This window comes from Ptychodera flava, chromosome 13 (assembly GCF_041260155.1).
Source record: "Ptychodera flava strain L36383 chromosome 13, AS_Pfla_20210202, whole genome shotgun sequence".
NCBI classification, from domain to species: Eukaryota; Metazoa; Hemichordata; class Enteropneusta; family Ptychoderidae; genus Ptychodera; species Ptychodera flava.
The window spans coordinates 17,464,736-17,478,025 of record NC_091940.1 but is presented as its reverse complement, the minus strand read 5'-3'; the positions used below and the strand labels follow the sequence as shown (position 1 = coordinate 17,478,025).

At 40.2% G+C, this 13,290-nt stretch overlaps 1 protein-coding gene across 1 annotated transcript; it reads left to right on the top strand.

The window, feature by feature from the left end:
• Positions 1-2,425: 2,425 nt before the first annotated feature.
• Positions 2,426-11,733, top strand: LOC139147636 (paired box protein Pax-2-A-like). Its single transcript, XM_070718782.1, has 4 exons — positions 2,426-2,666; positions 4,839-5,432; positions 7,408-7,499; positions 10,642-11,733. The coding sequence occupies exons 1-4, from the start codon at positions 2,654-2,656 to the stop codon at positions 10,981-10,983; spliced, it is 1,041 nt and encodes a 346-aa protein (XP_070574883.1). The 5' UTR covers positions 2,426-2,653; the 3' UTR covers positions 10,984-11,733.
• Positions 11,734-13,290: the final 1,557 nt, after the last annotated feature.

Genomic DNA, 13,290 nt, shown 5'->3' with positions numbered 1-13,290 from the left:
GAGAGAGAGAGAGAGAGAGAGAGAGAGAGAGAGAGAGAGAGAGAGAGAGAGAGAGAGAGAGAGAGAGAGAGAGAGAGAGAGAGAGAGAGAGACAGACAGACAGACAGACAGACAGACAGACAGACAGACAGACAGACAGAGACAGAGACAGAGAGACAGAGACAGAGACAGACAGAGGGAGACAGACAGACAGACAGACAGACAGAGAGGAAAGAGACAGACAGGGACAGAGAGAGACAGAGACAGAGACAGAGACAGAGAGACAGACAGACAGTGAGAGGGAGAGAGGGGGAACCAGCGTTAAGGTAAGAAGAAACAGTATAAACCGAAAAATAAAATGCAAAGCACGTATAATGAAAGTTTTTTTGCCAAATATATTCAAACTCCATACAATCATACAAGAATTATTAGTAATATTTGACAGGAAGGAATTAATTTACTGTTATAGGCTTTTTTCAGAAAGAAAAGCGTCCGTCTACAGAGATATGGCGAGTAAATACCAGACACCCTCTCTTAGCAAAAAGTTAAATTTTCCTGTTTCAAAAGTTTAATTTGTAGCCTAACTTTTTGACTGGCCCGAGACTCAAGCAGATTTCCTTCCGAGACAACCCTAACACATTAACTTATGACATGCAATCAAATTTTGTTCAAGTTTATGATTTTTTTGCATGTGAAATAAGTCAATCACGCCCAAACACATTTTTTTCTGATTTAATTGGCCAATGTCAATGGGAGCTTGCGGCCTCGAGTCTTGTTTGCTCATCACAGCCTCAAGCTTTAATGAAACGGTCACTAGTAACTGTACTTTTAATGTTCCCTATGCAGCGTATGTCACTACATGCAAAACAAAATAATGAAAAATCATTGGAATTCAAGCTATGGGCCATTTAATTCATTAGGAAGTTAACTAACAGTGGGCAGAATAAGGTGTTTGAACGAATAGCATAAAAGAAATTAAAGAGTAACGATATCGTTTTTTCATTTCGTATTTTTTTCAAAAGTTAGTTTGGCACCCCTTGCAGTGCACCATGGGATATATAGAAATTCTTGCCTATCAACTGATCCCGCTGCTCTCACACAAGCCTATTTGCATATAACCCCTGCAGAACCAGATCATTTTAATTATTTAACTAGCGTGCCATAATCTTTACCGTAAAAGACGCCGGTAACGCTTAAGACAATAGTACAGAAATCACCCGTAGGCAGTTTAAATTAGTATTAACTCTTAGGGCCTCGATGAAAGGGAAAAGTTAACGATTATTTCATAGATGGTTGAATCCATCTAGAAAAGACAATAAACTCGTTACACAAAGGCCGTTAATTGCAAAACTTTCTCCGTTGGAAACGAAGCAGCCAACCGTACTCTTTCCGAAGTTTTGAAAGTAAATTTGAAATGTAGGCACACGTCTTAATTACTTGGCTCGTGTTTGTATAAGTATGGCATATGTCCACGCAACAATTATCATCATCATCGTCATGTGGATCAATTGAGATTTTCCTTTTACATGTAATGTGGTCTCACTTTAATTATAACCGTTTCGAAATTCAACCAACTGAACGACATAACTTCAAATCGTGTTCTGGAACTAATTTGAATCAATTAAATATGCACGCGTTCTCTTGTTTATTGGATGCTCTTTTATTTCCTCAAGAATGGTTATATCGACACCTTTCAAATCCTTTTCCCCCTGATGCAAACAGCATACAAATGGCATTTCTTAGCGCTGTATTTGAAGCGTAATGGTGGGAGCATCTGTCCTTCGCTTTTCTGAACTATACACCTGATAGACAAAAAAGTGGCCGTGTAACGCGGGGCTTCAAGTTCAATATCACATCGCTCCCGACTCTCACATCTGGCGATCCTACATTTGAGACATCAATTAAAAAAGCCAATATCTCCTGGTTAAATGACATTTTCGTTATTTTTGTTGAATATGTTATGCATATTTGCACCTCAATTTTATCTCTTTTGAGCAAAAAGTGGTTTACACATGAAAAAGTAATCAATAAGCTTAGAAGTTGACCCGCGCTATTCATCGTGAACTGATGTCACGTGGATTTAATATCTGCCAAGCTGACCATTTACTTCATCCCTTGAGCAAAGGGCCAAGCCTTGTTTTCGTGCAGCATAGTATTTACTATCACTCGCGTAATTCACTGTGGCTGTGAAACCAGATGGATCGATCTTCGTCAACCGGGACGCGCTTACCCCAGCATCTGCCCATTCCCACGATTTACATACCCATCTCGCTGCGCTTGCGCAGACCCGTCCATCCGTGCCATGACACCGTGTTAGCCAATGCGGAGGCATTTCACAAGTTGTTCCAGCCAATTGAGATCGGCTCGCTTCATTAAGTGTTAAACAATTCAAATACCTCCCCTCCTTTTTTATTCTTCCTAAAAGTGGAGAAGTTTTTACTATAATAAAGAAAAACACATTTGAGACGGTGCAATAGTGTGCCGAAAGGCGACGAACGCATTGAGTCCAGGGATTTCCTGAACCGCTTCCTCGTTCCGTTCTGTCGAAGCTCAGACGACGGAGTCGAACCCCTATACGAGGATAGCCCCGAGGCACTGTTTGATCTGTGGGAAAACACAATTAGGTTTAACATTTCTACCCTATTGCGCTTCTTTTTGTCGAGGACGTAAAAGTATGGCGCACAAAGGTGAGAGAAAAATTATTATACATAATAATTTTACACATTCTATACCCTATGGGTATATGACTGTTCGGCGCAGCGAAATATGGTCGGGCGCGCTTCCACCACTCTGAAGACTCGTTGAAGAGCGTGCAATGCCTCGAAGGGGCGGATGCACTTGATTTAGTTGAATTGACGACAGGCATTCAACTGGAGAACGCCAATGTCACACAGTAGGCACCCCGCTGTGCACATGCTGTCGTCGCACCCACTGGAGGTGTTAAATTCTATTTACACGCGTCTCTGAAACATCCCGAAAACGCTGGGCGCTAAGAGCGGCCGTCAGGCACGTCGGTGTGTATATATTAATCGACGATTTCCGTTTCCGAGCTAACAAAATAATTTGTGTTGTTAAATAAGACTTTTCAACGCCTTTGGTTATCGCGCCTAAATTTGACTCAAGTCTAGGAGATGTTGGATACATTTCCCCAGTCTCGCATTATTAATGGAAAAAGTTTTAGAACACTTCAGTAATTTTTCATTTTATCTGTAGAAGAGGGTATGATAGTTATTGAAGTCAAAACCGTTACAAAACAACAACAATATAAACGAAAAACAAATAAACTGCATTTGCAAAATTTAAGTCGAACTGGATCTTTTTACTTCATTTCAGGAAAAACATAAATGAAGTGTAAGATGATATAAACTTAGGAATTCTAAGTGAAAATAAGTATTCCTTTCAAGCGTGCGAAAAGGAAGGACTATGGGGCAGTTCTTCTGTTTATTATTCCCGCGGGAAAAAAGAAAACTAACGCCGGTTGAACTCGCTCAATAATTTGCATACAACTGTACCTATGAAGGGAATCATAAATACCAAAATGACTCGACCTGCGTTTGTTTTCTCACTTCATTAGAGTTTAATTCTTCTGAATATTTGCCAGGGCTATTTCCATTCTAACGCTTGTTGACTCTTCTGCGCCCTTTTATCGACAGAGTCTGGCCTGATCAAAGAGGCTCTTCAAATAGTCAACTCCCGTGTGAAACGTGTTAATGTTTTTTAAAAAAAGCGATATATATATATATATATATATATATATATATATATATATATATATATATATATATATTATATATAATATATATATATATATATATACAAAATGTATACAATGTGCCCTCCCGGTTATCACCATAATGGCTTTATGGCAACCTCTGAACTTGGGCACAGAGAGTATATATATATATATATATATATATATATATATATTATATATATATATATATATATATATATATATATATATATATATATATATATATATATATATATATATATATATATATGCACAGCAGATTCAAGCTTAAGGGATGTGATGCTTTTTTCGATAAGTGCTGGCGCTGAAAATCTTAATGATATCTCTAACACAAAGACTGACAATTATTTACTTCTGGACGATAATTTAAAAGAAAATTGGAACACTAAGTATGAACGTGGTTTGGTTTACCGCTGTCAGATTTCCTCTTGCAAATTTCTCAAGTTTGCAGATATACTTCTTTATGTGAAATTGACGCTTTATTCTAACATCCGTCTCAGATGTTTTTATCAGCAGTTTAATCAATGTTGACATAAAATGTACAAAGTGGATTGTAATTCAATGAACGAATGACAAAAATTTTACAATTATATACTTGCAGACACTTTAGTAAAATAATCGCAATTTTTCCTTTCCTTACAATGTAAAAATATGGACATATATTTTCCGTATTTTCTCGCCGTACGATTAATTACAGTACGACTCTTTATTTTCAACATTGCCCATGACCCTCAAAGGTAATCTTTACACGTGAAGTACACATTTATTTTGAATCATTTTGTAAACAGAACGATTTTTGTTAAAATTAATAAACACTCATGAATTTTGGGTTTCGCTTTCTGAAGTTTTGATGAGTCTTACAAAGTTCAAGTTCGTACTAAAAGTGATAACCATTCTTAAGATAACGTTAGATAAAGTTTTGCAGGTATACATCCATTTTTTCGAAAATAGATAAATTTTATCACATTTTATATACTTTCTTTCTTTCTTTATTTATTTAGACGATCAAAATCTCACTATGATGACGCAGTAAATTGCAGAAAGAGCGCGACCTAAAATATGATGAACACATTTTAAATCAGACTAAATGTTATAATTTTCACAGGGCAAGGAGGTATAAACCAGCTAGGAGGGCTTTTTGCCAACGGGCGTCCACTTCCCCTCCACATTCGGCAGCGAATCCTCGAGCTCGCTCATCTAGGCCTCCGTCCCTGTGACATATCCCGCCAGCTTCTGGTCTCTCACGGCTGCGTCAGTAAAATCCTCAGTCGGTACTCGGAAACCGGGTCCATTCTCCCCGGGGCCATCGGCGGCAGCAAGCCCAGGGTCTCCACCCCGGAGGTGATCGAGAAGATCGCCCAGTACAAGCGGCAGAACTCGTCGATGTTCGCCTGGGAGATCCGAGAGTGCCTCCTTGACGACGGGATCTGTTCCAAGGAGAACCTCCCCAGCGTCAGCTCCATCAACCGCATCCTCCGGAACAGTACGTCGTCGGTGGAGGAAGGCCAGGCGGAGGAAGAAAGGCCCGTGAATGCCAACGTGGTCGTCGGCGGCGGTGAAAGCCTGTCGCCCGACCACTGCAAACCAGTGTCGTTCGCAATCGATGATATACTTGGAAGAGCAAACGACACGAGCAGCCAGAAAAGAAAAAAGAGCGAATCTTTCACAGAAGGAGAAGAAGATAATGGAGATGATCGCGGTAAGTAAAATAAATTCTCACAAAACTTTCACAAACGTGTTTTTTCTCCGGAATTATTGATATTTTGGAATAACCGTCTTCCAAACTTCTTGCAATTTATATTCCAAAAACATCTTTCACAACTTTCCGTCACTCATGCTATCAAAATTTAGACGGCTTCATTGTAAATGCTTTTGTAACCCTCGACGTACTCATCCTGCAGGTATATTTCACTTTTGAAACGGTATCAAATTGGTAAAAACGGTAATTAAGGTAGTATGCGCCTCGAAAGTGAAAGACTTAAACTTTTGCTCAAACGTTCCTTAAGGAATATTTTAACCATTCTCTTTCAAAATCAAGAATACAAATCAGGGGGGTCACCATGAAAATTTTGGTACTAGAGAAAAACAACCCAAGATTTACCGATATTTAAAATGGTCGCAATCCCTGTGTTAACTCTATGGAGAATAATAAACTTTTCGAATTTCGAAAAACTAAGCAGATGGAATGTTTTTCTTACACCAAGAGCTTTAAAATGAAACCCCACAAGTGGTATATCAGAATAGAATTGTAATAGTTTGAGGGTACGAATATCTGTCCCCGAGGCGCAACTACCTTAACCCTTTAAGCGCCAAAGTCAATTTTTATTGCCTTTGTAAAATATACCCTGGTCAATTTTTCAAGATTTTCCGCCAAAATTTGGTAAAAAACTGTAGTAAATAAAATGTGACGTCCCTCTGGTCCAAAATTATCAAACAAATTACAGGAAAATTCATAAAAACTGGTAAAATGTTATACTGAAATTTTGGTGGGAAAAATTACAGCACTCAAAGAGTTAAACAGATCCAGGAATGAGCAACTTATACTGAAAGATCATCCGCATTCTTACAGTCCAGCGTCACAAAGAAAAAATACTGACGACAGAAACTCAAAGTGTGATGCCACATAAAAATACTTTGCTGTATTGCAGTTGTGTGTGCTTGAATTTCTATGTTTTGATTTGAGGGAAGCAACTTAGTAAAGGAAAACGAAAAACAAAATCTTCTTAGCAAAAAAGAAACTTGCGAATGATTTCAGTTTGTTTTTATACAATCAAACGGACGCTTTTGTGAAGTACCTTGTGTATTAGAGCACCGTATTGAACCATTAAACCGCAGGCATATTGTTTATGATTCCTGCATGGTTACAACAATCATGGTTATGTTCACATGGAAACAGTTTGACGCATGCGTCGAAAATCTGTCTCCCAATTCAAAACACTGTACATGTTCAGTTATTTTTTTTTTGTAAAATTGTTTCTATTACCTTGAAACGGTTCGTTCTTATATAGGTGCAATCTTTACTGAAAGGGTTGTTTTCAAAAGTTATTTTTTTTCAAGAAAGGCCACAACTTTTTAATGTTCTTTTTTCTTCTTTTTTTGTCGCTAAGCACAGAAAAAAGTGGCTTGCCCTCAGCTGAGGCTTAGCTGAACATTCTTGTCGAAAAGGCGGGCTATTTCTTCTTGATATAGCAACAGTTGACACTCGCTCAAATAGTTTTCGTTCATGCAGTCCAAATTTTTAAGTCACTCTCCGAATACTTGTGATCGACCAGGTCTGTGTTTGTGTGCGGTCCGATCGATACTGTTTTACTCGCCATACGGACAAAGATGTCCCACTGCATCACGATATGGATACGACTTTTTGTAAATTGAGACCTCTTTGCGGTGTCCTATCGACCGAAATTTTACATGACACTGTACGCGGTGTCTCCAATGTGTCTTTTCTATAACCAGGAGTTACATGTTGGCTTGTGAAGTTGATTTTAGTTTAAACTCAATCAAAAACAAATCGGCGTTGTCGATATAACGATGTGTGAGGTCCTTTTCCTTGACATTTTCTTCTTTAAGTAAGTTTAGTCGAAATCGCCTGGACAGCAAAGTGGAAACACAAATTTTATAATAAATATAGTCATTTGAAGGGATTAAATTTTGCGGGATTTTTATATTTTTTCCAGACACAAAACGATCCAAGATGGCGGAGGAAGAAAATGTGTGCCAGCAAGCGACATCGCCTGCCGATGACATCACAGCCACGTCAAATCTGAAAGTAAGGGAAAATCCTTTACTTTGAAAATTAAACTCGACGGAGAGGTAGCTGTGCTAAAGAATTCCTCTAGAAACACTCGCAATGATTACTTAAAACAAAAGCGACTGTACCACAAACCCTGAAATTCTTAATTGCCACTTTAGAATAATGGTGCTAATTTAAAAAACACAGATAATTATCTACCTGTTGAGTGGCATGGTCAGTCAAGCGAATACTGTAGCTCATTAGAAGAAAAAAAACGTCACAGTGGCCATTCCTAGACCCCCATTTAGGTCTAATTAAGACCAGAAAATTATTGATTCGGTAATACCCGTTTCGATATGAGGCAGATTTTGCGGAAAATGTCCATTGTAGGACATTGTCTCAATCATCTGACCGTTAATTATCCGTCGAGAGAAATGCACTCTCTTAAAGTAAACTTGTGGTCCAATTCTCATCGTTTATCGTAAGCAAAATATGATTCATTGCGATATCCAGATTTTACAAAGCAGCGCTCTACTTTGTCATTGCAGAGTTGCTCTCACTTTATATGATGATGCTGAACGAGAGCGCGACAAAGCGACAAACCACATGTTTTACGATTGAGTTGCCATTAAGTACTCATTAGTATGGCGACATTTAAGCAACACTCTCAAATTACACGTGCATCGAGGCAAAACTGAAAGCTAAATTACGCCCCGTGTCACATGTTTCTCGTGTGACCGGTTTCATATTTTTTGATCCTTGGGTGACGTGCTACCAAATTTGGATTTTTAACACGAATCCCTCCCTTTTCTGTCTCCATCGATCCTGTGTAATTGGGGTTAAATCGCATTGATGTTGAGTAGGTTCAAGTGGAAAGCATTAGAGAACGCCAATCTTCATGCTCAATTCAGAGTTTTGAAGCGATCTACCAGGTCAGGGGTGAATTGAACGCCAAGATATATTTCATATGCAGTTTGTGTCAGTGAGTTACTCCGTATTTACGATTTCGATCGATCACGCCATCCTTTTTCAAATATCTTTCGATAAATAGAGCTTAGAGAATTACCGGGATGTTTTTCTTCCAACTGACCAGTGGCGCTCAAACAAGACGGGTCGATCCAGGGCCTTTCAAAAACCCGCCAACCATTCAGCGACTAGCATGCATAATTTACGCGCTCCTTTTGCGCAAGGTCACCCATAGCAATAGGGAAACGTGATGTTTTGGCATATTTGATACTTTTGCTCCAGTAATCCTCTCTTCAACCAGACGTGATCCAATGAACTAAGATGCCGCGTCGCGTTGGATGCACCCTCCGCCTGAAATATTTATGCGTGAACGGCTCTTGAGAGGGGTGTCACGGTGCTGTTGGCATGGAAACGAGTAATACACTGCGCTTGATCGTTAGCTTACCGGAACTGTCTGTCAAGCCACTCTGCAAAATCCACTACGCCAAAGTAGAAACAAACGGTGGAGGTGTGTAACTTGAGTAGATGGGGGCGCTTCTTTGGAAACGGACGACTCATCACTATTACAACAATAGTATTATTTCACACAACAAAAAGTGCAAATAAAATGCCGGAAACGACAGGAAACAATGAAGCGACAATAATTTTCAAGTATCTCAAAAAGGCGGGAAATGGTGACATCTCGCTAGTACCTCCCTGATTATGTATGCAAAGATTTCAAACTTTTACGAGTTCGCTTTATCAGTGACTCGATATTCAAATTAATGAACAAAAACTGTCGTATCAGTGACCCTGCATTTAAATTAATAAAACAAACTTATTGTATCAATCAAGGATATTACCTTTTCATAGGCTCCATGTACCGAATTACAAGATATCTCCACACTCATTTCCCAGTTACTGATTATCAAACCATTTTTACCGAAACTAACTTTATAAAGTGTACTTTATTCAATGTACTTAATAGGCAGGCAAAGAGACAGAGAGACGAGACAGACAGACAGACAGATAGACAGAGACAGACAAACAGACAGATATAAATAGATACACAGACATAAAAGAGAGACATAGAAGAAAAAAGGGGCGGCAGACAGACAAAGACACAGAGACAGACAGACAAAGAGACGAGAGAGTGGGCGGAGGGGAGAGAGGGGAGGGAGGGAGGGAAGGAGGGAAGGAGGGAAAGCAAGGAGTGAATAAGAGGTAGTTCCAGGGACACAGGCATGCTTTGCAGTAGCTGTTATGAAGGGAATACATGAAGAGCAAAAACGAACAGCAGATTTTGCAACAGTGACATCATTCGATGAACACTTAGAGGCTAAGATGTTGACTTAATAGCGACTGAGACGACAATGCAGGCACGCTTATCCCGTTTCCATTGTGTTTTTCTTCCGGTGAAACAATTTAAAAGTGCGGCCATGCCATCGGGCAGCACCTGTTGATGGCGAGCCTTCCGAGCAAAGGGGTTCAACCAGATACCCCGACTGAAACCCGTCACACGGGGGACTTGTCAGTCAGCCGTGTGACGCCATTGTGCCCCCTAAAACAGAAGTCAATAATTGGTGCAACTTCGTTACCTGTCACCTTTGTTGTGTCATGTTTCTCAAGGACTTAGGATTTTAACAATATCGATTGTGATGCATTGTGCGAGGCCCATTAATGACCACAAGACGCCGTATGCTAGCTGTAGTTCCCTCGACATTATCGGCTTCTTTTATCTGTAACATCCGAGAAGCTGAATGGGACGTACTGATAATCCCATTTCACGCTCTCTTCTCGTTGTTTGTGACATAAATAAGTTACTCCCGGGCCATGCTATCGATGAATGCGGCAAACTGTGGGGGCTGAGTCCAAACAAACGGTGCCCAGACAACCAGAAAATTATCTCTGAATGGCCTTGCAGCTCGTGTTTATGTCTCCGAGAAACGCCTTGCACAGAAGACTATAGCTATGTGTGTGGGTGAATAGCAGTGCTCGATAACTCACACCTGTTTACTGCTTAATTAAGAGGATGCGCGAGACGGTGGTCCCCGCTGTGTTTTTAACGGCACCACTGAGACCGTTACGGAGAGAGAGAGAGAGAGAGAGAGAGAGAGAGAGAGAGAGAGGAGAGAGAGAGAGAGAGAGAGAGAGAGAGAGAGAGAGAGAGATGGGATGGCAGGAAGCATGAAGAAGTTAAATTCTCACCCGCCATTCATTTTTTCTTATACAGGTCGAAACTCGAGATCACGAAAATGGTAGGAAAATACGACCATTCATCGACACGTTGCAAAGACCTGGAAAGAACAGTTTCCGTCCCTACGATCTGACCAACAAGCTGTGGAACACGCCGTACCACCTTCACAACCCAGCGTTCGCGCCGGCACATATGTATGCGGCGCACGCCCTGCCGATCCCGCCGGGGTACATGTACGCCCCCACACAGTTTGGACTCTCGTTCCTGCCGAGGCATTTCGATGCAAGGCTCGCAGCAACGGGCTTTGTCTTTCCACCCCCTCCTCTGACAACCACCGCAGCTGTAACGCTCCCCTCACATCCCAATACGACGCGATAGTCTCGTGTGAATCTCGACAATAAACTGAAATGAACCAACTGGTCGATGGACTTGTAGTATGGGGACGCATTTCAGCTTCAATTACGGAACAGCTATAGTAATGTGTTGAAATAATTAGGACTTTTTACTGTCTAGAATGTTTTTAAACATACTATTGCAGTACGCTGAAATTTGCAATAATTTGCATGTCGGTCCGAACGAAAGATTCAGTCACCCATTAATTGACAGCACTTTCAGGAGCACTATTTCTTGTAATTCCAAGTCTTACATTTGATAGGCCAGCTTGTTTTCATGACATGTGCCATAGTGGAACTTTAATGTTCAATCGAATGTCTTTTGCAATTTCCATTTACTTCTTGTTAACTATAAAATATTATATACATTTTATTATCGTTATTTTTTTTAATTGTCATACAAAGTTGACATGACAATATGAGAGAACATAATCATGAGAACTTAGGGGCACGAGTGGCGATTAGTTTACACTCATTATCCGCAATATGACAGGTTCCCTAGGGGTGCCTCCGGCTGACGTATTCTATGCCAACCCCCAAACACGCTCCCTAGTTTACAAAACATTCACCTGAAACGATGTCTCGGTCCGACAATCTTAATTTTTGCCACACGCTCATGAGACCGAAAGCCATGACGTCATTGCTTACCCTCATATAGGTACTTTCATGTCTTCATTTTGAAATGATTTTTGTACATAGAATTTTGAATAAACAAACTTCTTTTAGTATACCCCGATTTATTTACATGCATCTCTATTGCGATGTCCTAACAGGGACTGACTTCATTCGGTATCGCCTTTCAGTGTATTCATTTCGAAACAATATAAAAGATTGTGTAGTTCTGTCTTCAGTAATTTTAGGAGTCGCCATGTTTGACATGCTGCATGTGTTATTTTAGAGATTTTTTAAAATTCGATGTGGCCATTTTTTGCCAGTGACTGAACAAAAGATCAAATAAAGCATTAACTGTTTATGGCAACAATCACTATTTACATGTTTGTATTTTAGCTCAGAGAAAATCGATCGTCACTTGCTGTCTGAAGCGACTAACAGTTTTATTCGCACACATCATGCACGTTGCTAATCTGACCATGAGAAACGTTACGCTTTCGCACCGTGTGGTACATCTCGGTGTTAAATATTTATGCAGGAAAGTCTCCGTATCTCAGATGTTAGGGGTCTTGTTTTCAGTACAACAGAAACCTCCAAGCATTGATTTTTCTCATTACTTTTTAAACGGATTATGATCCTGGGTGGTCACAAAGACTTGTGCTTCATCTGAAAGCGTCACGTGACTGCAAATCTGTCTGTCTGTCTGTCTGTCTGTCTGTCTGTCTGTCTGTCTGTCTGTCTGTCTGTCTCTCTCTCATATTACACAAACATGTTCACACGGACTTAGTCATTCAAACAAGACTAGCTTTTGTACGTCTTTTTGCCGGGTGTACGAGCTTTTCACTTGCCCACACATTTAAGGTACTCGAAAATGAAAGCCAAGGATCCACCGAGTACAGGTCAGGGTGGCTACCTAGTATAAGAAGTGAGGCTTGCCTTTCTACGCACACACCACATCCAAAATCAATATTCATCTGTAAAACCTGAAGCACATTTATGATTGGCGAGTGGGCATTTCGAAATCGATATATACAATAGCGTCTTTCAGTTCGCCAACTCAGCGCCGGTAAAGGAAGAAGGGAGAACGACAAATCAAGAGTTGCGCACACATAGGCCGTCGCATGTGAAAGTCATCATCGTAAATACTTTCAGGGTGAAAAGTCCTTATTCCTTAGTTTTTCAAAGCTTTGCAGACAATGTTTCATGATGCCACTGCTGATGCTAGAGGTGGATTTCTGACAAATTTGTCATTTCAAAACGAAATTTTGCATCGCAGGTTCGTCAAAACCATGTTCAGGACATTGGAGCTTACCCTGTGCACTCTGACAACCATATGCTTTGCAAACAAGTTACTCCGTTACATTTGTACAAGGACGAACAAGCTGGCAGTCCCCAAACCCCCCGGCAACCATGAGGCTGATCTACAATGCTTTTATACATATTTGTATCCACGTGCAGATGAGTCCACATAAACTTGCAAATTCGTATGGTGGTATACTGCACGTTTCCAACAGCAACCGTTGCTTAGATATATGAATCTTTAACTATGTCCAATAAACTGTACGATCAAACTTTGTATAACTGTTAAAGTGTAAACATTTTGCGATGTTTTAGTCAGATAAGTGCCGGGGAGGGGGGAACGTGTCTGACTTGACCAAAAACAACCTAACTGTTAATCGAC